The sequence below is a fragment of the Cimex lectularius genome, unplaced genomic scaffold, assembly GCF_000648675.2.
Source record: "Cimex lectularius strain Harlan isolate CLEC.00 unplaced genomic scaffold, Clec_2.1 scaffold164, whole genome shotgun sequence".
Classification (NCBI taxonomy): Eukaryota; Metazoa; Arthropoda; class Insecta; order Hemiptera; family Cimicidae; genus Cimex; species Cimex lectularius.
Genome location: NW_019392725.1, coordinates 1,043,611 through 1,069,829, shown reverse-complemented (window position 1 = coordinate 1,069,829; position 26,219 = coordinate 1,043,611). Strand labels below are relative to the sequence as shown.

The 26,219-nt window shown below is 34.5% G+C and overlaps 1 protein-coding gene across 2 annotated transcripts in view; it reads right to left on the bottom strand.

Annotated features, from left to right (window-relative positions):
- Positions 1-20,560: 20,560 nt before the first annotated feature.
- The window catches only part of LOC106666637, a 252,020-nt gene continuing 246,361 nt past the window's right edge, over positions 20,561-26,219 (bottom strand). The window contains exon 3 of one of the 2 annotated variants that reach the window (XM_024226718.1): positions 20,561-20,867. In XM_024226718.1, the coding sequence (XP_024082486.1) occupies positions 20,643-20,867 (225 nt within the window). In that variant the 3' untranslated portion in view covers positions 20,561-20,642. The remainder of the gene's footprint in view (positions 20,868-26,219) is intronic. The other variant, XM_024226717.1, reaches the window with a different exon arrangement.

Sequence of the window (26,219 nt, the reverse complement as noted above, 5' to 3'; positions counted from 1 at the left end):
TATAAGTCAAGTATCATACTTCGACGAAAAATCCACTGTTGTAAGGGAGCAGATAACTATAAACATTTCATTCACCTTCGAACCAGAAAGCAAAATGACAATAACCTAATCGTTAAAAAATTGCTATTTAAGGTGATAGCGGTTTTTTTTACTAGCAAACAAATGGTTTTCTGCTTCTTTTTAGATTTAACTCCATTTCTCCTTAATGGACATTCATACTGATTTATTTCTAAGTTGCTCAGTTTATTCTTCGTGCTCTCGAGGTACATATCATCTTCATTAATACTGCCAACCAAAAGTTAGTAATTTAAAATTTTAACAAGTAGGAATATGTGTTGACAATGTTGAAAGATTTGAAATTGAAAATTGGGATAATACAGAACAGAAAAACCTTGACTAGTATCATACGCAGCAATGTACACCATATATAAATGAATCGTTCCAACCCCCAGAAAATAAACTTTTAGATAGAAATGGGCGTATTTGTAGTCAAATATCAAACAATACCATTCATGGTTTAAATATTAATAAGTACATAAATTGTTACATTTAATGATATAATGTACCTACGCATTATACAAAATTAGAAGGGAAATGTAATATGAAAATATGAAATATGAAAATATGAAATAAATATGAAAGTTTACAAAGTAAACAACCAGGACCCCGAGGCACCTTGTAGTGTAAATGCTCTCTTAAAAAAATTAAAAAAATAATTGAAAAATAAAATGGTCGGAATTTTTTAAAAGATGTTAAATTTACAAAACCACAGCAAACAAAGTGATATCGTGTAGCAAATCTCATACCTTAAATTTAGCCAAGCTTTTAATAAAAAATTCTATCAATTTTCGTAAAAACAATATTATAATTTTTCAAACAAATTTATGCAAAAACAATTAGCATGATTTTCCAATTTTGAATCCAACTGTTGAGTATAAATTCATTATATCATAAACGAGTATATTTTAGATAATAGCACACTGATATATATTGGGAGAAGCCCTACAATATTTTGATTTTTGACTTATCTGTAATATTACGCTGATAAATCTAGTTGGGCAGCATTTCCCCAAAAAATAATACCATAATTAAGGAGAGAACGATATAATGGGAAATGAACTATCTAGATCAGTAATCTACATTATTTCTTATCACCTTGAACTTAGTCAAATACGATTCGTGAGATCAAATATGATCAAATGTGAATCTAATAATTTACCTATTTTTTTTCCATTATCCGAAAATTTTACAGATACACAATCACAGGTCCAGAACCACTAAAAATTTTCCTATGAGTTTTTATCAAATTTATACTTGATATTTTGTTTTTGAACAAATAGAAAAGATTATTAATTGCGTTTTATGTATATGAATAGATATATACATGTAATTGGATATATTTTATGGCCTACTTCAAAAAATGGCCTTGATAAAATAAGAGCCGTGTCATCAGTAATGTGAAAAGCAATGGAAGTAGTTTCAGTGAAAACAGATCCATCATATAAATGAAGAACAGTAGGGATGCAAAAACTGACCCCTGAGTAACACTTGAATTTATAGCATCCTCATCATTGATATATTCTTATAATTTCTTCCGTATATAATTTTTCTATCAATTTTTCAAGACCAATAAAGTTACGTACTTTCTGGACGTTTATAAACCGATCAATTGCAATGTTTCTTCAATACAAAATTTAGGAAGAAGGACAGAAATGTAGGGGTGTTATGATCACATCTGTACGTGTTTTTTCACTTTTATTCTAATTTTTACCAGACTATTTTAGGGGAGTATGTACTTTCGTTTTAGGAATCAAACTCTAAAGCTTTACCGCAAATTTTTCAAGCAATTAATTTCTATTTATTATTATTTTTATGTTTATTATATATTTGGATTATTATCACCGATTAAATTATGAACATAATAATAATGTATCCAACAAATTTGGAGCAAGGTCTTTTTTAAATAATGAATCGTTATTTTTTGGCAAGAAGGTCATTATTTTGCTCAAAACGAGACCCAGCGTTGCCATTTTTAGTACCGTCTTCTAAAAATATATTTGGTCTATTATCACCGATGAGATTATGTAAATAATAATAAAGTATCAAACAAATTTGTGGCAAGATCTTTAATCTTAATAATCTTAATCTTAATAGTGGGTCGTTATTTTTTTTGCAAGAAGGTCAATATTTTGCTCAAAACGAGGCCCAGCGTTGCCATTTTTAGTACCGTCTTCTAAAAATATATTTGGTCTATTATCACCGATGAGATTATGTAAATAATAATAAAGTATCCAACAAATTTGTGGCAAGATCTTTAATCTTAATAATCTTAATCTTAAGAGTGGGTCGTTATTTTTTTGGCAAGAAGGTCATTATTTTTTATCAAAACGAGGCCCAAAGTTGCCATTGTTGGTACCGTTTTCTAAAAATATATTTGGTCAATTATCACCGATGAGATTGTGTAAATAATAATATTGTTCCAACAAATTTGTAGCAAGGTCTTTTTTAAATATGGAATTGTTATTTTCTGGCAAGAAGGTCATTATTTTTGATCATAACGAGGCCCAAAGTTGCCATTTTTAGAACCGTTTTTTAAAAATCTATTTGGTATTTTATAACCAATTGGATTATATAAACAATAATAAAATATACAACAAATTAATACAAGGTTTTTTTTAATAGTGAATCGTTAATTTTGGCAAGGAAATCGAAAATTGTATTCTTGATAATTGTATTGAAATCATCACTAATGTGCATCCCAAAAATAGACACTTTTATATAAATAATAATAAAAATAACTAATATTTCTTATATGAAATTGGTCAAAATATTATTACGATCACAATGTCGTCAATATGATAAAAATGACCTTTTTTGTCTCAACGAAGATTTTGCATTTTTTTTAAAAATTAATTTAAAAAATGAATTCGGTCAATAATGACTACTAAATACATATATGCGTTATCTAAAATGGTGATGGTGTACATAAAAAGAGTGTAAGCCAGAAAGGAATTAAGCGTTAGAGAATATTAAAGGGGTTTTTGAAATGGTGGCCATATATTTAACCTTTCAAGTTTGTTGATGACCAACATTAAACCTTAAACGCTGGACCATGTGAGAAAAAGACCAGTGAATTTCCTTTTGGATGTAAAATTTTTCAATGTGGAAGGTTTAAAAAACCGTAGTAGGAGATTGTCTAAAAAGCTATTAATTAGATAATTAATTTTATCGATAAATCTAAACTCTTTATCGTCTAACAATTTATTTTTAATGAAAACCCGAAGTCCTGTGATGCAAGGTTCTGGCACCTCGCGGGTATATCGTGAAACATGGGAAACTCCTGGAGTCGGCCGAGAGATAGAACCACCTCCTGGAGAATGTGCGATCCTGTGCGTCATAATCTTCATTGATTCCCGACCGGGAGCGCATCGTTGCAAAAGTGACTCGAAGCACGATAAATTCGAATTGGGCAGATAAATAAATATAACTTTTAACAAGAAAAAGAAAAATCGAAGTATCTCAAAAACTGTTTTATATAGATGAAATTATTGAGTTTTCATTTTTTTCAAGATTTCAAACAACACAGTTTTAACAAAAAAAATTTATGATACTCATTATGAATTAAAAAAAAAAAGTCTTACTTGGTAGTAGAAAGTCAAAAAAGGGTATTTTTCTATCGTCAAGTAATAGTTTGAAAAGTAATGGTATTGTTCATAAAATGTTTATGTAAGATTTAACGTCAGATATAGTTACATCCTATATCTAAATATTTAAAATGAAAATTCATATTTTTCTCTCTAATTAACAGTCGTATAGGAATGTGGGCTAAATAGAAAAAAAACCCCAATACTTTCGTCGAGATTTCGAGGAATAAACCCTCTTCATCAGGATTATGAATTTATAATTATATATCACAAAAGTTGGCAATTCTGAAACCAATGGTTGTTATAAGTACGTAGAAATTAAAACTTAAAATTCTGAAAAAATAACATAACTATTGACTTTAGGAAAATCTGGACGTTCGAACTTAGTGTTTTTCTTTCTAATTTACTTCGTACATCATGTTTTTTAATATAAAATTATATTGTTTAAAGCTGATAAATTTCCATATCTCATTCTACAGTCGGACTCAAAGAACGATATAATTTTTTTAATGTGTACTTGTTTAGTTAGCCGTAGTAAACATAAGTGATTATTTAAATTGATTTGTAATTTTTCTGTAAAGTGTCGTTTAGATGAAAAATAAGGATCACGAGCGGGACTCGAACCCATGACCTTTGTTTGAACACTCTTTACGTAAAAATTAAAAATTAATTTGATTTATGAATGTAACATTGTTGTTGAGGACGGTTTTGTTTTTTCAGGCCTTTATGGGTCGAACGTTTTGAAGTCCTATCCTGGTTCACCAGGGGGGGTAGAAATGATAGCTGTAAAAATTAACTTTTGATCGTTTTGACGACAGTGTACGGTGATGTGTAGATGAGCTGGCAATTCTCATTCTGAATGATATAATACTCGATCTCCTGATGTAGGATTTTTAAATTTACCCATATCCATCACTACACAATTAAAAAAGGCAATCTCAAGTTAAAATTTTTGTCTTGCGTTGTTTCCTCTCTCGTCCTGTGTGTTTCAGCATAGGGTTTTTTAGACAAAATGCCAACAAATGTTGTCAAAACTGGTATAGTTTTTTATTTTTTGAACGTCCTGAACGCCCATCCACAGCTTTGGATGAGCCTATAATATATAATTGACCTTATGACAGTATTTCATGCTCACGTCACAACAAATCTGATGTGAATCTGTTAATCTATCTTTTTGTGGTTTAAATCAGTAAGGTTTCTTTTTCTTTCTTCGTGGCGTAAAAAGTTCTAACTCCGTATATCATTCATAAAACTTGGACAACGGGCGACGGATGACTTACGAGGCTTGAATTCCAGCGCCGGCCCTAAGTACATATATTTAAATTATTTATTTATTTAACGGTTAATAATTCATACTATTCATCAGTTTCCGAATAAATTTAAGCTCAGCGCTTTTGTTTAAGCCATCAAGGACGAAAATCCCTTCAGTTCGATAATTTTGACAGGCATTTCGGGCGTTCACAATTATTTATAAAGATTTGGTAAAATTAAATAAACCCTACGACATTTTTAATGTATTATTAAATTACCCGTTACTTTCGAAAAACTGGCATAATAAAATATAAGAAATTAAATAAAGGATGAAATATTAGAGCATAATAAGGAGAAAAGGGGGAGAACGCTTGGAGTCAATAAAATGTATTTTTAAAGGGTAGTCGTCGTAAGGGTGATATTTTTTGTGCCCCCTTCCGGTTTTATATTTCCAATCGATTATTACATTTTTCAGATGATTCGTATCATTTGAGGATAGATACATTTTTACACGATTATACAATTTATTGCGTACCAATCTGTCTGTAAAAGAAGAACGTTTAACTCTCACTATCTCTATGTGTTTCGTCATTGTAAAATGTGGGTATTTTTTTATGGGCTAGCAAATCAGAAAGATTTAAACGGCAAAAATATACAACTTTGTTATAACAGGTCGTTATTGGTATGATCAGTCTTAAAAATTACAATAATGTATTTTAAAAAATCAGGTTTGATGCCAATCTAGATAAAGGTAGAAAAGTAGTTATATTTGATCTGTGTTATAATAAATTTTCAATTTCAAAAAAATACCTTTTCATCTTTGTAAATATTACAAATTAGGAATTTTAATTTTATACTATTGACGAAGGTATGTATATTTGTCAATAACACCACGAGAAATAGAGACATAACAGAAACAAGACAAAAACTTTTGAGTTTGGTCGCCCTTGCTCGAACATTTAATGCTCCTTCGGGCCGGATTGTAGCTTATTGCATCTCATTTATTTTTCAATTTTAAAGTTTCATAACCTCACCAATCATGCCGATCTATATGAAGGAGCTAGAGATCCGATTTGAAGAGTGTGGGAACGAAGGTGAAGGGCTGTGTGATGACGTTCAAGAAACAAGAGACTTGGGTTTCAAAATCAAGACAGACCCTGAACTTTAGACGAAAGTTCGATTTTTACAGCCCGTATTTCCCGCCTTGATAGTACATTTGAAAAATGTATGGAAAAAATATCTGAAACCATACGTTATGGCAAATCGTAACAGAGACACTACGAGTTTGGAGAATATGAGGAGTTTTCCACAAGAAAAGTATATTATGAAGCTTTGGCCTTTTCAACCCCACATACGATTTCTCAAACAACCGCACATGACGCAAAGATTACACAAACTACCAATCATTGCTGTGCACCAACTAGCTCTCATTCCAATTATCCCCCAATAAATTTACCAATTTTAAATAGTGAATTGGCACAGTGGCTCACTTTTAAGGACACTTTTCTTGGAGTTGTACACAATAAAAAGGGACTGGTCGCTATGCAAAGTATCAGTCTAAATTGTATTAATTTTATTGTTTTTGTTGTTAGGTTCTTATTGTTGTTTTATCTTCTGAAATACAACTATTGAACAGTTATTATTTAATTAAAACAGTTGGTATTTTTTCGTCCTTTGTCATTACTTCTCTTTCAATCGTTTAAAAATTTTTTTTGAACATAAAGAGTTGAGATTGAATTGAGGAAAGAAGAGTGCTTACCGCATTTCTTCTTTATTGAAATGGGTTATAGCGCATTTACTTTTGTTTTCTCACTAAGTTCAATTTTATGTAGAAGGAAACTATCTCTGTTTTATCTCTCACTGCAAATATCTTTTGTTGAGCAATTGAACGACAAAGAGAGAGAGAAAGTCAGTAGGAGGGAGAGAGAGTGAGAGAGAGAGAGATGTGAGTTGGATAGAGGTAGAAATTTGGTTTGAAATGATGTGCTACTAATCTCTAATGGTACGGCGCTGAAAGCTACTCTTCCACAAGATCAATGAGTTATGCTGTTTTAGCCGAACAAACACCCTTCACAATAGTAATTCCAATAGTTAACGTTTCTGTACAGAAATAATAATACATACATAAGTAAATAGAAGAAAAAGTTATAAAAGAGAAAGAGAGAGAGATGTGATTGAGAAAGAAGTAGAAATTTGGTTCGAAATGATATACTACTAATCTCTAGTGATACGGCGCTGAAAGCTACACTTCCGCAAGACCAATGAGTTATGCTGTTTTAACCGACCAAACGCTCTTCATAATATTTAGAATAGTTAACGTCCTGCACAGCAATCAAAACATATATAAGTAAATAGAATAAAAATTTAGAGAAAGAGAGAGAGAGAGAAAAAGACATAGAAAGAGAGAGAGAGATAGAGAGAGTGAGAGAGATGTGAGTGGCAGAGAGGTAGAAATTTAGTTCGAAATGATGTGCTACTAATCTCTAGTGATACGGCGCTGAAAGCTACACTTCCGCATGACCAGTGAGTTCTGCTGTTTTAGCCGAACAAACACTCTTCACAATGGTAATTCGAATAGTTAACGTTTCTGCACAGAAATAATTATACATATATAAGTAAATTGAAAAAAAAATTATAAAAGAAAGAGAGAGAGAGAGAGAGAGAGAGTGATGTGATTGGGAGAGAGGTAGAAATTTGGTCCGAAATAATGTGCTTCTAATCTCTAGTGGTATGGCGCTGAATGCTACACTTCCGCATGACCAATGAGTTATGCTGTTTTAGCCGAAAACATACTCTTTACAATGATAATTCGAATAGTTAACGTTTCTGTACAGAAATAATAATACATACATAAGTAAATCGAAAAAAAGTTATAAAAGAGAGAGGGAGAGAGTGAGAGAGAGAGAGAGAGAGAGAGAGGGGGGGGAGATGTGATTGGGAGAGAAGAAGAAATTTGGTCCGAAATGATGTGCTTCTAATCTCTAATGGTACGGCGCTGAAAGCTACACTTCTGTAACACCAATGAGTTATATTGTTTTAGCTGAATAAACTCTCATCGTAATGATATTTCGAATAATAAAACGTTTCTGCACAAAAGTCCGTACACAGTATATATATATTTCTATATATGTTTATGCACTATGTAAGTAAATAAAAAATAAGTTAGTCTAGTTTAAAAGGTTGATCTGTTGAATTCATTGAGAATTGCAAAAATCATGATGACCAAACCTCTTGTGCTAAAATGGTTACTAGACGTTTAAATGTTTTTATTAAACCTATTTTTTTCACAAGTTGAATATTAAAGTGTTTTCCCTGTTGCCTTTTAACTGTAGACAAGCGTGAATCGTACACTTCCGGCAATTAGGCCCTGTCTCCGGGCTATGTCGGTAAACGCGATCCTTTTAATACAATTTTTTACTTTAAGAAATTGTCAAACACAGTTCCAAAAACTTTACTAAACAAATTTTCGGAGACAGGAAAAAGAGACGAGAAAAATGCATACTTTGATCTCAAAATTATTTAAACTCTTATTTTTTTTTAAATATGTTCAATTTTGTATCGCATCGATAAAAAATATCTAGGCTAAACTTGATATGAAAGGTAGAACGTCCGAACAATTTGTGCCAAGCTTACAACGAAATATGAGCCAAGACTCAACTCCCAATCTATTCACCAACCCTGGCCACTTTTCGTTGATATCTCACAAGTGATCGATCTTGGAATAAGTTTTGGCCGAATTGATGATCGTCTCGCTTTCAGGAAACATTTACTAATCAGTCTCTTTTCAGTTTAACCAAACGCAGTTATTCTTTTAGCATGTTCAACTTGAATATTTTGTTAATGAAAATTAATTAGGCCTAGCGTTCATAATACGAATTTCATCCAATCCTATCAATGTTAATCTGAAAAATGATGTTTAGTAAAGAAAATACGATTGTAAATACATTCAAAATATAACTTAACACTCAGCATAATGACTAGTCGAAGTGGGTGATTGACGTTCTTTGCGATAGTTATTTCTTGTAGATATTTATAAATATAGGGATGTTTACGTACATTTATGTACATGTGTATATAAAATAAAAGGATTTTATGAAAACAATTAGAGCAATAACGTCCGTAATTACAGCCCAACTCTAACCCCAACCCTACCTAACCGCTCCGTACTTTCGCCCTACGCTAACCAAAACCCTATCTAAAGCCCTTAAATATAGCCCTAAATTCACCCCAACCCTCCTAAACCAAACCTAACCTAATTTTCCTACACTAACCTTACCCAACAATAATCCGGCTAAACATAACCTAACTTAACACTATCTCTAATGATACCTGATCTACCCAACACTTGTGCACTCCTCGGTGGTACGCGAAAAAATTGTGTGTCCCGCTAAAAAACATATCTAGGTTAAAACAATCTCCTGAAGGACGTCGGCCATTAAAAGTGATTGGACAATAAGATCCTTCTGAAAATGGCCGCTTCCAGATATGTTTGGGTTTATTACGGTTGTAAGTTAATTATTCACACTAAAATAAGTTGTTATGAAAGTTCCGCTATAGAATGATTTTGGTTAGGTTCATAACATGCCATTTTGCTGACGTATGTCTCATGCTTAATAGAGCTGCTCGTACTTCGGAGAGAACAGCGATTCGATTAGCGTTTTGGCCAGAATTTTGGGAAGTCAGAACTGATTCTGATGAACACGATTTTCTGTAGCGTTGATTAAGTACTAGCAATTTGGCAGTTTATAGCTGGACAACATGTTCTGATGAGCGCCGGGATGATATGCTCAGCTGGATTGGTCAAATCATCGCCACAGCTATATACGTTCTTTTGGACCATGGATGTTTCTTGGACTGAGATAATATTTTATTGGTTTTCTATTTACAAGTGAAGTTAGACCATCCACTGTAATTAGTACAGGGCCCAACAACCAAAACGCTCACCTCTAATACGATATCTAATCAGCCAACGATAAACAGTCAAACAGGGTATGGCCAAAGAAAATAGATGACTTGGCAAAACAATGTAGACTTATGACGACTTACGCGATATTCTTGTCCGAATAAGAAAGGAACAGACTGTAGACCTAATTTTTAGCTATAGTCCATATGAAAAAAATATCGCTCGACCCATTCCAAGATATTGAAGAACGTTGGCTCCATACAGGGAGCGAGTAGGATTCCAATCCCCTATGAAAATGTACTTAAGCTCATACAATTTCAATTTTAGGATTAATTAAGGTTTTTAGTTGAGATAAAAAAAGGTAAGAAGGATTAGATCAAGCACGAGAAGGATTAGATCCCACGATCTTCGGCTAGATACGCCGCTGCTCTACCACTTGAGCTATCGTGACTTCAGTCCACTCGGACACTAACTTCCCATCTCAACCCAACCTTTTGAATTTTCCCTCCTTTTTGCCATTTTTCAAATGTCGTGTAATCTATTTGATTCTCGGCGACAAATGAAATGGCCACGGAGAGCTTTAGTGAAAGTATACTTCATTTTAAACTTATTAAATTCACTAGTTTCGTGGTCTGCTTGTAATATCTTAAAAATAATTAAAGGTAAAGAACTTGAAGATCACGATAGCTCAAGTGGTAGAGCAGCGGCGTATCTAGCCGAAGATAGTGGGTTCAAATCCCGCTCGTGCCATGGACGTTTTTGTCTCAACTAATTAATTGTACGATATTACTTGGTCAAGCGGACCACGAAACTAGTGAATTTAATTTTAGGATTACAACCTGTACATAGATTATTCAGAAATAGTGAGATGCGGTCTGGTGTGACGTAGGTTTCAGAAATACATTTTCTTTATGTGCCAACAGTTCGATCTTTATTGAGATCATCTTCAGAGCCTGGGATTTATAAACATTGTTTACATTTAACAAATACATGTAGGATGTGGAAAAAAGTGAATTTATACAATGCAAAAAAAAATTTTATATTCAACCAAAGTATTTCTACACACTCAAAGTGTTTGTTTTCTGCGTAATTGTGCCATTGTTGTGTGCCGTGTTGAGAGTGTCAGTGAGATTTTTCTGTTTTATGTTTATATACGTTGAATTTTGAAGGGGTGGGGAAGGATATCGGTATAGAAAAGACATTTTTGTATAAGGCGTCGGCTTCTTTGAGGTGAAATTTCAGGATTATATAGACGAGGATAATTAGGGAAAGGAAAGATAAATTGTTGAAAAATTAGACTATGTAAAAATCTTTGATGTGTGGAATGTGATGAATGTTTTATATGTTATATTATATGCTTTGTGTGATGATGATATATGTATGTTATCTATATTGAATTTGATTAATGATATTGGCGTAACTGCGACTTAGTTTACATGTGTCTGTTCTGTAATTGATGCTGTGTTTATCTCTGTTGATGAAAACCATTTCAGAAAAAGTTACGTTTATGTTTGTTTTTTTCTGTGTGAAATATTTTTGGATTGTTGAAGTCGAAAATGTGTTTGTGTTCAAAATGATGGGTAGCGAGTGCTGTATGATATTGCTTGGGTTTTTTTCCAATTGTAGATAGGTCCTTTTACTCTCTCTTCCAGATATTGTGATGTAAGACCGATGTAAGTTGCCAGTTGTTTTATGTTTGTAAATCCCTGGCCCTGAAGATGATGTCAATAAAGATCGAAACTTTGGCACGATATAGAAAATGTTTTTCTGAAACCTACATCACACCAGACCGCATCTCACGATTTCTGAATAATTATTTTACTGTATGTCGCGAAAATACGAACTTCTCTCTCTGAAATGTTAGAAGGTTTTTAGGTTTTTCAAAATGTAAAGTTAGAGATGTACTCCGGACTTACAATTTTCAGCCGTGTCGCTTTAATCTTGTCCAGTGATTTTCTGATTATGTAGGACGTCTTACCTTACACAAATGTTGATTTGGGAAGCTGAAGAAAACGTACTTCCATACATCTTATAGAATGGTGAATCTAATTTCACCCTAATGGCATACCAAGCAGTTAGAGTTTTCGAACGTGGGCAGAGGAAAATCTGAAAATTTAATACTCTCGTCATCATCAGGCGGTTCCCAGTATCAACGTTTGATATGGACTTTTCGGAAATAAATTAATTCGGCCTTATTTCTGCGAAAATAATTTAAATGGTGCTTAGTTCCTTCATTTTTTGAGGAAGGTTTTACCTTCATTATTAGATGATGTCTCTCTGGAAGAACGACAATGATGCCCTCCGTACAATTCTTGGCAGGTGAGACGGTAATTTTAATCGTCACTTCTGGGATAGATGGTAAGTATCTCATGGTCCGATTTATTGGCCTCCGCGGTCACCCGATTATCTACTATTTTATGTGGGGACATTTAAAAAACAGTGTCTACGCCAATCATAACCCATCAACTTCAATTGAAGAACTCCGGCAAAGGATGGAAAATGGTTGTCAATTCATCCCCCCTGACTCTATCGCGCTGGGCACCAGTGGAAAGTTGTTAAAAAGAGCAAATTTTTGCATCTTTACGCAAGTCATGCAGTTCGAAAGTGAAATGTAATTAATAAATAGCAAACCAAATGACCATAATTGCCATGACTTTGACATTTTTCAGCCAATTTAAAATCCAACTGTACCATTGTTTTAAGCATAAAAATCCCCTTTACAATGATGTGTCAGGATGTATAGTGTCTATTTGTAATTTTAAAGTTGAACTGGGCCTGAGTTACACCGTATAATTTTCCTCCAACAAAGGTAAAAATTACTAAACTACACTAAAAAATATGAAACAAGTATTTTTTTTATAGCGTCATTGGTTCAAGAGAAATTCAGCAGGGCCAAAAAGGACATCTTGTATAGCCGGTATGTCTATTTTACTTTCAGTCCGAAGATAAACTTTGAGTTCTTTTTGTGGCCATCAGTGGCATTTTACGTTTAGCTATGATATGTTATAGGTGAGGGATAGAAGTTCAGTTCTTGCCAAAAAATATTCCAATTTTAAAAATGGAATGTATAATAATAACATGTATTTACATGTATTTGTTAAATGTAAACAATGTTTTTAAGTCACAGGCCCTGAAGATGATCTGAATAAAGATCGAAACGTTGGCACGATAAAAAAACTGTTTTTCTGAAACCTACATCAAACCAGACCGCATCTCACGATTTCTGAATAATCATGGACTAACGGTCACTAATCACCCCACACTTTAAATAGATTTTATCAAACCAAATCATAAAAATATAAAATTAATATTTATGTTAATTAAACCAAAACGGAACCACTTTTTAAACCATATTAGCTCAATCAAATGATCAACAATTCTAAAACAATTCACATTATTAATAGGACAAAATTTTCTTACAAATTGCTTATATATGACTGCCAGTAACGCAGTAAAGATTATCTTAAAAATTCGTAAATAAAGTTTTGTTTTCATAGCGTTTGATTTTATTTGATCTGGTTCATCAAATTTTCTTAGAAATGGGTACAAAACAATTTATATTTGTACACGTTTTAGAACGCTGTGTTCAGTAATATAGCATGAAGGTGGATCAAGATGGTCTGTTTCATGTCCATTAGTGCTGGTTGAGTCAAGAAGAAGTGAAGTGGGGTTAAAGCTTAAACAATGGATATAAAAGAGACAGCTGCCCTTTCACACACTTCACCCTTAATCCCAGTACTTCCTATGTAAGGTTATTACATTTTCTTAATAATATTAGAAACATCGTTTTGTAAACGAACCACTTTTCTTAACACTGAAATAAAACCACATCGCTCGGCGGAGCAAATGGTGTCAAAAATATTATTATCCACTTGTATTTAGTTATGTTATATATGTAGTAAACCAAGTTTTTAAACTGTATCATAAAATATTGAAATGGCAGAGGTAAATTGAGCTTTAAAGTGTGTGTAAAACAGCCAACAAAGAAAGGGTTCTATCAGTAAATATTCTATCCTCCATTGTAGTAAAAGTAGTATTACTGCGTGCTTTCACATAAGCTAAATAAACAAGCAAAATTGAATTTTAGAAGACTGTGGTGCAGGAAACGACGAGTGTGCAAACAAATTATCAACATTGGCCTACATGTCTTCATTAATTATAATAAAAAATAATAATGCCGATGCTTTTAGCAAATTACTTCTATTCTTATTCAGGCTTCTCGTTTTCACTGTGCCGTCTCACGCGATGTCATAACACATTTAAATCCGTGCATGTGATCAGATTTTGAGGATCCCATTAAAAATTATTATGTTTAGAGTTATGTTAATGCAGAATGTGTGAAGATTAAATTCACCGAGAGGCAGATCTTTAGATATAGTTGCTCTGAATGCTCAAGGCCATCGTTAAATTCACTTATTGCTTAATTTCTAATAATTAATTAAGGTTTTTAGTTGAGATAAAAAGTCAGTGTCAAGAGCGGGATTCGAACCCACGACCTTCGGCTAATTACGCCGCTGCTCTACCACTTGAACTATCGTGACTTTGATCCACTTGGACACTCACTTCCCATCTAAACCCCACCTTTTGAATTTTCCCTCCTTTTTATTGCTTAATTTTAAAAATCAATCTGTCAATTGGAAACATTCCGATACGAATCGGAACTTATTACTTATTTATTATCACTCCAACAGAAAGAATCTACAAGAGGAGTAGTCAAAAAATGGCACATAATAACAAAAAGAACAAATGAACAATTAAGCAATAATAACAAAAACACAATGCTTAATGATTCAAGGCATGTAAACATTTTAATTTAACTTCAACTGAATTCAAGGAATCGCGAAATAAATCTATTTCATTAGAATAATAATTCACCAATCTCATTATCCTCGGTAGGGGTGAATTTAGTCCATATTCTGTTTTGTAGTGTAGAACAAAGAACAAATTATGGTTTTTAAGTGGTCGCTGGGGCACACATAGCGATAAATGTAAGTTCAGGATATCAATGGCCCCATTCCACAATTTCCAAACCCAAATGAGATCGGCAAAAATACGGCGGGAGCTAAGCGACTCAAGACCAAGCCAGTTCAGTCTTTCCAAGTAATTCAGGTGTGCAAGACCAAATCTGAAGGCTTATTATCCTGGTTGCTTTCTTTTGCACTTTTTCCAAGTCGGTAATCTCACCAACGTAGTAAGGGGACCACACGACACTTGCATATTCCAGATGGCTACGAACGATATTTTAACTGCCAAGATGTTTTTAAAATCTCTAGAAAACCTAGTAATAAAGCCAAGATTGCGTAGAGCCTTACCTCGAATCTGTTTGATATGGTTACTGAAATCACCCTTTCTGCTGTAAACGACACCAAGGTCGGAGATAGTGTCAACCTCTTCCAATCTCTGCCCATCAACGAAATAGTCAAAACAATCAAAGTCACGAGGTCGGAACATCCTTCTTTCCAAGCTTCTGTGTCAACGAGATCGCTAAGAAACAACCTAGGTCCCACTTTTTACTCAAACCAATCAGTTTTCAGCGAAATGAAACAGTATGGCCTTAAGAAACCCCCAAAACCATCTCTCCTGTTTATACGAATTGTTCAAGAAATAGAAGATATAAGTTCGAAGATACCAAATTGCAACAACTAACTTCACCTCAGGGGCGTCGGTGGCCGCAACGGTTTAGGCGTTCACACGGCGCTCATCACTGTATGTAAAGGTCCCGGGTTCGAACCCATCGCTCGAAGGTTTGTTGCATAATAGCTGTAACAACCGATAGAAGGTTATGGCAGAATGTCGAGTGCTACATGACCATAACCGAATGGTATGTAAATAAGAAAGAACTGATTGCATCGGAGGCTAAAATGACGCTGTTGGAGCCCAACCTCGGCGGCTGGAAGGATAAAAACGAAGTCTGACCCTGGGGTGCCAACACCCGGGGTGGGTTATTCTCCAGACCTGCCGGTACTTTAGTGTAAATTACTAAATTTGGAATTGCCGACGAGCTGCGAGAAGTTATTGGCCAACTCTGTACACGTTTTTACACACATGAGCAGATTTGAATTTATATAAATCAGCACTCAGTAATTAATTACTACTTTAGTCAGTTATTGTAGAAAACAATTGTAGACTGTGTTGTTCAGAAATTTGTATTTATTCTGTTTTTAACAAACTTGTGTACTCCCTTGTGCAGGATTAAATTCTAACAAAAGACGGGAGTTAAAACCAGACCGATATCTTCTCTAGATAAATATCGAATTACTCTCTTTTCGAATACAAAGCAAGAACTTCGGGACGATAATTGAGACGGCTTATCTTTTATGCCCCCGTTTATCGGAAGTTGACGAGACGCGCATAGGCCATGTGACGTCAAACGTTCGATTTTCCTACTTTACCGGGCGACTGGATGAGTAATTTGACAATAAACAGGGGATAACTTTCGTTACAAAAAAAAAAAAAAAAAAAACAAGAGGAAAGAACTCGAGTTTTTAACTCTCAATCAGGTACTTAAAAAACTCGCCGGGCAAAACCGAAGTTATGGCCTTTCTTGGTATGTAGTGAGAACCAAAAAAAATCATTCATCAAAAGACACTCATTCTTAGAAATGAATACTGATTATGTGATACATTAAACCTTATATGAGCTTTGTATAGAATTTTTATTTTCAACGGATTTTGTATTACGTTCCTCTTTTCTAAAAATGGAGATTAACATTGTCTTGTGCCACTCGAGGCTCTTTAGAAAGTACTGGCTGTTTGAATCTAGATTCGGTTCTATGATTTTTAATATATTATGATGGACAACCAAGCAAAAATTTGAAACTGGACTAAAAAATATTAACCACGTATTTTTTGTTTTATTTGATAGCGTCTTCGGTTCAAGAGAAATTCAACCGAACCATCAAAAAAAGGTCATCTTGTATTATAATTCTGCTACTTCCATGGACTTAAACCAGGTATTTATGGTGAAATTTCTTCCTGAATTTCAAATGCCGAGTGAAAGCCGTTTTACTACACCGACAGCTTTTTACATATTAACATCGCCAGGCCAACAATGCATCAAGATGCAACTAAAAGTGCTGAACGTAAGAACAAGCCAAAAATAAATAAATTTTTTAATGGCGCAAAATCGGAAGTAGATACGATGGACCGACTCTGCAGTACTCATAACGTAACCAGGAAAACAAATAGATGGTCAATGTTTGTGTTCTATGCCTTGTTGAACATTTCTGTACAGTGCTCGATACTGGTTTTGAAAAAAAATTCGATAATACTCAATTATCGACGGAAATTATTCGATACTAACAAGTACTCGCTCATATGAATACTTTGTCGCTTATTCATAAATGTTCAACTTACTCACTATCGACTTGAACATTGACATGAACCAATATTTGCAGTTTTTTCATATTTTTAAGTATTTTTTTATACAGTGGGTAAGTAGGTAAGAACAGGAAAAAGCTGTCAACCTATTTCGACAAAACTGATACATATTTCAATTTTATCGTTATCGAGTTTTGAGAAAATTGATCAACGGGTGTTTTGTTTTCAGTTTTCTTAGTAAAATAACCTTCCTTTTGGTAGGAGACATTATTATGTATCTACCTAGGAGAAGGAAGGCGAACACTTTTTAGGACTAATTAAATTCACTAGTTTCGTGGTCCGCTTGACCAATTAATATCTTACAATTAATTAAGGTTTTCAGTTGAGGTAAAAAAGTCAATGGCACGAGCGGGATTCGAACCCACGATCTGAAAAATTTGAAAAATGGCAAAAAAGAGGGAAAATTCAAAAGGTGTGGTTGAGATGGGAGGTTGGTGTCCGACTGGATCTAGGTCACGATAGCTCAAGTGGTAGAGCAGCGGCGTATCAAGCCGAAGATCATGGGTTCAAATCCCGCTCGTGACATTGACTTTTTTATCTCAACTAAAAACCTTAATTAATTTGTTTTAGGACTTGGAGACAAAAACATTTTATAAAAAATTACTACATTTTATAAAATACAATATATATTTAAAATAAAATTAAAACTAAAAAAATAAAATAAAAGATCTTATAAAAATTGTCGTGGTGAGATCAGGACAGTTGTTTCAGGTCTTTTGAGATGAAATAAAAATAACCACAGCAATTAAATACAAATGAACACCTTTTTTTTCTATTTTTTGAAAAAATAAAAATGAACAAAACAGAATAAATTCCCTTTTTTTTAATTAAAATAAAATAATACAAAATAAGTATCTTTTCTATATTTAAAAATGAACAATACTGATTAAGGCCTTTTTATAAAAAATTAAGAAAGAAAAAAAAACATTGTGCCGGCAATAATAAAGAATATCAATTGATAAAAGTGAACAAACCAAAATAAAATGTTCTCTGGACAAGTGATTACCCTGCAGCTCGTTGAAAGTCCAAGGCAAATAGTTGTCGAACTCGTATGAAGCCGGTTGTACAGTCCGACGTCCAGAAAGATCTCTTCCCTCCGTAAAAAAGGCTGCTGAATCCAGAAAACGTCCACTTGTCGTCCCCGGGGAAAAATAACGACAGCGCAACTAAAAAAAGACAAGCCATCTCTCTCGTCGCCAAGCGTTCCTCGTCTGCCGGAGCCGCCGCGCATCAAGCGAACTCTCGTGCACTCGCGCTCCAATTTGAATGTGGTTATAAAGTGAGAGGTGAGAAGCGGGAAAGAATTATGAGCTACCAGATTTATCAGCAGAGTTACCGACCAACAATTTGAAATCTCGATTAACCTTGTTAACACATGCCGCTTGTAGACGCCCTAACAGTAACTAATCAACTCCCAGTTTGGTGAAAAGAAAGTTTCAAACGGAAAAAACAATTCAATATTACTTGAACACTCGATGGAAAATCTATTTGATTATTATTGCCGATACTACAAAAAGTACTCGATATAGTACTTGTATATGTATTCACCACAAGTATTTCGGTATCGAAAGGAACTACTCGATGTTTTACTCATATCGATTGGCATCGCACGTCACTAGCAATAGTGTAGCTCAAATGAACCATTTTAGGTTTCTCAAGGACTTAGCGCCATGACTGACTGAACTATAGTTGAAAGCAAGATAAAAACTAACAAATCCAAGACAAAAAATCGTTGGACAATTGGATGTCGAACCTGAAACACATTTCTACAACACTCCAAGAACCTATCGACTAGCATGGAAAATAAGTGTTTCTCTTGTGAACGATCTAAAAATGGGTACACCCAGTATTATTGCCAAAAATCCATTCATGTTTAGTGTTTTTATTGACCATATTAATTATTTCAATTAATTATTCGTTTTATATAACGTTTGGTTGAGATGAAAAAACGAATGTGAGTAGCGGGATTCGAACCCACGACCTTCGGCTCAATATGGTCTATAACCACTTGAACTATCGTGACTTCGATCTACTTGGACACCAACTCCCATCTCAATCTACTTTCGCTTTTTACCTCTTCTTGCCATTTTTAAAATGTCGTGTAATCACGATTAGATTCTTAGCGACATATGAAAATATCCACGGGGAGTTGTTAGTGATGTGATTACTTCTTTACTTATTATATTAATCCATTTATATTTAGTGATCTAATTGACGACAATAAAAATTTCAATTAATTATTCTTTTTATGTAACGTTTGGTTGAGATGAAAAAGCTAGTGTCACGAGCGGGATTCGAACCAACGAACGTGGAGTAGATCGAAGTCACGATAGCTCAAGTGGTTAGAGCAGCGGCGTATTGAGCCGAAGGACGTGAGTTCGAATCCCGCTCGTGGCACTAACTTTTTCATTTCAACTAAGACCTTATATAAAAAGAATAATTAATTGCCAAAACTATAAAAATAGTGTATGCCTTAAATATTCAAAACAAGCAGATCAATAGGATTCCAGGACTGATTGGTCGGTAGGAATTATGAAGGTGATTAGGTTTCTTAGTTGTTGGGAACATCAGGGATGGAAGAGTATTTCCAAATGGTGGGAAAATGGGTTGTGCGTAGAACGGCGTTCATTAGGGAGGTTATGACAATAATGGCTTTTTTAGGAAGTTGGGAAAGATTAGAAAAGATAGAGTGCTTATGTGATAACCTAACCTTTGTTTTTGGAAAGCTTTAGAATGGTCTGCTTGAAAAAAATAAAAACATAAAAGTACTCATGGCGTTTATGAGACTCCACGCAACTATCCATCCATGTCCATTTACGTAACGCTCCCCGGTAAAGGGTTAAATTGTTAACGGTGGAATTGATGTGTCTGTAACATGTACTATTTAAAAAGCAATTTCGTTAAAAATTCACCCATTTTGTCAATTGATCTATCTTCAAGGACGGAAACGGAATTGGATGCGGGACGGAAAACGGACAGGTGCTCAGTAATCGTGTTATACTTTTGTCCGGGCTCAAAGCCCACTTCCCTCCCTCGGCGCCGTTCTAACGCCACATCACGGAATTCACAAGAAATATTTACACACCATTTTAGAATGTTTACAGAGGTTGATGAGTTTAGATTTGCATATTCAAAGCTTCTCGAGCCCCATTCTGTTCCTAGCGCTGAAAAATTCCGTGTTAACATCCTCCGCATATTTTCTCGCCTACCTTCGAGGAAAAGGCTATAGGTCTTGTTTCACCGGGGTGTAAATTCCAAACGGATGTGCAACTCGTATTAAGTATTCTGATAAGCGATTCAAGGTTAATGACATAAATTAAGTTTAAAAGTAAGTGAAATTTCAATCACCAAGTATTCACCTACGCAGAATTTCAATAAAACATAGTATAATGAATATATACTCTTCAATTACGGTTCGATTTAAAATCTTGAAAAACAATTGAGATAGTAATTCGTGCAAAAGACTTACCCCAGTGTCTTGGTCGAGATAAGTGGCGTTTTAAGCGAAAGGAACCCATTGAGCGACCGTGACGTGGTCGGCTGCTGGTCCGACTCCGGGTCCGCCGATGTAGACGTTTTTCGCCGTCGTCTGCAGCAGAAATAAACAGCGAATCCAGCCGCAATCAGCAAAAGCAGCGCTCCAGTCACTAGGGCCGCACCGACTACGACCTCTTTTCTCTCCATGACAACCTAAAACAGAAACATGTCCAATTTGTAATTGCTCATTATAATTATCGTCAATTATCTAATTAGAAGGTTAAGCCTTACAGTTGTGACAATAATATAGAAGGAAATAGTTTCATTCTTAAGAATACACACTGTCCTGTTGTTCAATTTATGGCACCAAAAAGCCATCGTTTTCTTAACCACAAAGTATAATGCCATAATACGGACCACTCACGTTCTTATTTTATGGAAATAATCCGTCATTATTCTCACTCCTAAAGCTATAAACCTCCCAAACACAGGTCTCACACCAAAGCGATAAGATACACATTTTTAGGTCGTTAGCGATATACGATAATTGTCTTGTAAGATATGCAAATCCATGCCTATAAAAAATGTGAAGGAAGGACAAAACTAGTTCACACCTGTAAGATCGCGACCTATGACGTAATGTGCGTATATCAAGAGACAAAGCCTGCTTGTCTCTTCCTTCAGTGTCGTACGGTATTGAGAATGGTAAAGATGGCAAATTCAAAGAGTAAGGACATTGTGATTGGCTGCTTCGCTTAGGTATGAACCTCACTCATCTTAGGATGAAAATCGTGCATGTAATGCTTCTGCTATATATAAATATCTTAACGGTCAGGGGAGACCAGGCCTATTAGAGACACTATCAGATCCTAATCCTGCGTCCGTCCTCATCATTCTAATCTAACAAGGTGTCAGATTTGTCCACATTCTATCCTCTGCTTCAGAAAATAAAGCATTTCTAAATGTAGTACAGTCTTATGATAGTAGCAGGCATTTGGGTTTGCTATAAAAGGTTTTCATGCCCACTTATTACTATTTTATTATCTAAACGACGATTTAGAGTGAGCTGCTGCAAAGAGTTCTCGGTAGTCAGACACTGACAAGCCGGCGTGGCACAAGGGTGCATTCTTGGTGGCATCCTTTATATCATTTGTACTGCTGGCCTAACTTTACCATAATCACCATGTAAAGCAATTTTGCCTGAAAAATTGAATCCTATTCAAGTTACCTTAAACATCCAAGAATACGTTGAGCTAACCAAAGACTGCTGGAAAACGAAGAGGACAGTTTATGAATAAAAATGTACCCTGTGTAAAAAAAAATTGTAAAAGAAAAGAAAATTTTTCAAAAAATAAGAAATGTTTAATGATTTTACAATTTATTCATACATTAGTGAAAAGGAATACAATTCATTAATGCAATTCATAAAATACCTCCCATAAAACATGCTATAGGAAAAATTAAAAACACAGAAAAATAATTTATAAGTTAAAATGCACCAGTGAAAAGATCTACATAGGAAAAAGAATACAATTTTTACCTAAAAGACTAAACCTACAGAAACAAGATGTAAAAAAAGGCAACACATGTTTAAGTCAACATATCACAAATACAGGACATGATATAATTTTGAGGATGTAAAAATACTAAGGAGAGAAAACAATTATGTAAAATTATTAGAGTTCGAAAACGTTTACATCAATCAATTAATTAAGGTTTTTTTTAAGTTGAGATAACAAAGTCAGTGTCACGAGCGAGAAAAATGGCAAAAATGAGGGAAAATTCAAAAGGTGGGGTTGAGATGGGAAGTTAGTGTCCGAGTGGATCGAGGTCACGATAGCTCAAGTGGTAGAGTAGCGTATCTAGCCGAAGATCGTGGGTTCGAATCCCGCTCGTGACAGTGACTTTTTTATCTCAACTAAAAAACCTTAATTAATTGAAATATATTAATTGGTCAAGCGGGCCACGAAAACTAGTGAATTTAATAAGTTAAATGAAGTAAATCTTCACTAAAGCTCTCCGTGGCCATTTCATTTGTCGCCGAGAATCAAATAGATTATACGACATTTGAAAAATGACAAAAAGGGGGGAAAATTCAGAAGGTGGGGTGGAGATGGGAAGTTAGAGTCCGAGTGGATCGAAGTCAAGATAGCTCAGGTGGTAGAGTAGCGGCGTATCTAGCCGAAAGTCGTGGGTTCGAATCCCGCTCGTGCCATTGACTTTTTTATCTAAAAACCTATAAGATATTTTACTATGACTACTTTGGACATACGAAGTGGAACTGCGGGGTTGTGCCAAGTCAGCCAATAACCTGCGCACCCAATTCTTCATATCAAAAGTTCTCAGACAATACGTCAAACCTTCTTACTACGTCAATAACCTCTTTATTCACAACGGCATCACCAATTGTTTTGTCAACGAACTGATCCCTTCTCGATATCAGTAGTTTTTGAGCAACCTCTCGATCCATCCTAACCTTATTTGTACTAGAGAACTCCTTGTTCCTTACTCCTTCATAATGAATGCCAGTATTACATTCGTGGGAAATGTCATTCGCGTGCAGCGCTGACTTTAGTGTTAATGATGCGCCCTTGTGAAAAAAAACCATTAAGGTCACATTTGTAGTATGTACTGATATGTATAGGGTACAAATAAAATAATAATTAAAAAATTATTGAATGGTCGATGGTATTAATGAGCGTGAATAAGTAAAATACTTGATTAAATTTATGGTTTCTAGATGAAGTGTTACTGTAATATTGCGTAACCATCGTTCAACATGAACATAGGAAAGTATGTATTTCAGCTTGAGTGAGAATGTGAGTCTTAATACGTCTTAATATGACCTCATGTTTAAGCTAGATGTCAACTCAACAATACTTCTTACAGAAGATATTGACTAATATGGATGTTTTTATTGCAACAAAAATAGAATTCTATGAAATTCCCGATTGAATTAAACCCTCCGCGATTCGGATGATTGTGATACAAGGAAACAATACTCCGATGCCTTCGTTGCCCTTTCAATCAGCACTTTTCCCAGCCCACATGAATTCTCGGACAGAACAATTTTAGTCTCGGGCCAATGTTCAGCTTATCAAAATCGATCGGAACGATGATGTTTAACCAACGGATATCAGGAAATTGGCCGACTGTTGGACAGTTAGTGTATGTTAATTCATGCTAATGTCAATATCGTCCTGGTGTTAATTTTAACCAATTCGACCCAATTGTCAATAAGAGGATACTGATGAAACACCCAACAACGTTGAATTTATTAAAAACATTCTTAAGTAATGGCATAATATTAATAAAAGCATACACATTTATATGAATCAAAATACTTTCTAGAAGCAGTTTATTTTGGGAAAGTTTTGAAATTAGTATATATTTTGACCAGTGTGATTTTAAAATAAATAAATACATTTTTAATTCTAATAAAAATGAGGATATTAAGTTTTGAAGCAGTATTAGTTCATTTAAGAAGAAATTTTTTATAAAAACTTCGGTTGAAAAAACATATCGTTTAAAAGAAAAAGTTTGCCTTCTCCGATATATTTTCATATAATTTTTTTTAATGAATTAAATTTATTTATTAAAACTGGCCTTATTAGATATTAATTTTACAATAACATTATAGAATAATTCACTAATTTCGTGGTCCGCTTGACCAATTAATACTTTACAATTAATTAAGGTTTTTTGTTGAGATGAAAAAAAAGTTAATGGCACGAGAGGGATTCGAACCCACGACCTTCGGCTAGATACGCCGCTGCTCTACCACCTGAGCTATCGTGACCTCGATCCACTCGGATATCAACTCCCCATCTCAACCCCACCATATGAGTTTTCCCTCGTGCCATTAACTTATTTTCATCTCAACAAAAAACCTTAATTAATTGTAAAGTATTAATTGCTCAAGCGGACCATGAAATTAGTGAATTTAATGAATTTTTTTCCTTACGTGTTCTTTCCATCTCCGCTGCGCATCTAAAGTCATTCCCAGATATTTAGCTGTATGTTGTAGTAGTTCAATCGATTGTGAGCGAAAGAACATGGTCCACTTTTTTGTATGTAAATATTAGATGAACAAATTTATGCTGATTTAGGTTGATTTTCCATTTTTTTGTCCATTCGTTTATCATATTACCTGCATTTTGGAGGATTTTGGTTGAATGGGTGATAGTCAGTCCTAGTAATGAATGAATGAATAAATAAACATTTATTAAAAAAATACTTATACATTGTGTTACATAACATTCATTAAGCAGGGGAAGTGGCGGGGCACTTTTACGTCCTATTTCAAAACTTTTCCCTATCAACGCACCTAGTCCTAATATGTTATTATTTTGAATTAATCAAACAAGAAAATAGTGTGAAATATCTTCTTAAAAAACCCACTAGGTATCAAATAGGATAACAATTAACAAATGAATTAACAAAAATGTGTTAACCAAATTATAAATAAATAAATGAGAATAACAAGAACAATGCTACACGGGTAATTGAATTATCACAAATTGTTTTATAGTATCACAGCTCTAGAGGAAACAATAAATATATCACAGATCCTAAATTTGTGTATTGTGCCTAATCCTTCTATGTTTCCATGGAAAGTTCACATCATACACTCCTACATCCCTACAAGTAGCGTTCTTGCTGGAGGAGACACCCATAAAAAAATTCCTGGACAGACGTTCTAATTCGGAATTAATGTACTTCACTCCCGCTTTCCCATGGAGGAGGCCAATTCTGGTGTATCGAGGTAATGAGGTTATAAACCTTAGAAATTTATTTTGGACCACTTGCAGTTTTTTGATGTTCGATTCGCACGTGTACCTCCATGCTGGGCAAGCATACAGCAGCAAAGGTTTAATAGCTACTTTATATATAATTAGTTTATTTTCAAAGCTCATTCCACTCTCTCGGGCCATCAGCGGAAATAACGCTTTTATAGCTATTTTTCCTTTCGTTACTATATTGTTTATATGACGAGAGAAGTTAAGTTTTCGGTCCAGAGTTAAACCCAAGTACTTTACCCCCTCACGCCATTCTATTTAGTGTCAGTGAATGGAAACGGTTTCCTTGAATATTGGACGTTGTTTTGTGAAAAATATGGCCTTAGTTTTCGGGACATTAATTCTAAGTTTCCAGTGGTGACAAAACCTGCAAATCCTGGTAATGCTGTCATTTAATCTTTTCACAATTGTCTTAAGCCTCCAGGATGAACAATAGGCAGCAAAGTCGCATAAAGCGCAATTTTGCAATTTCTCAGTGAGGGGAGTGGATTTATAAAATAGAGGAACAAGCATGGCCCTAGGATTGAACCTTGGGGAACTCCGGCGGCAATTGGGAAAGGTCTGGAAGTTTCATTGTTTAGGGAAACACGGAAACAACGGTTTTTTAAGTAGGCCATGACAACTTTTATAACATATCCAGGGAAATTGATTTCAATGAGCCTGTATACTATACCGTCCTGCCAGACCGAATCAAAGGCCTTCTCCATGTCTAAGAGGACAATCCTAGTATGTTTTTTGTTGTTGAACATATTGGTCACATGATCTA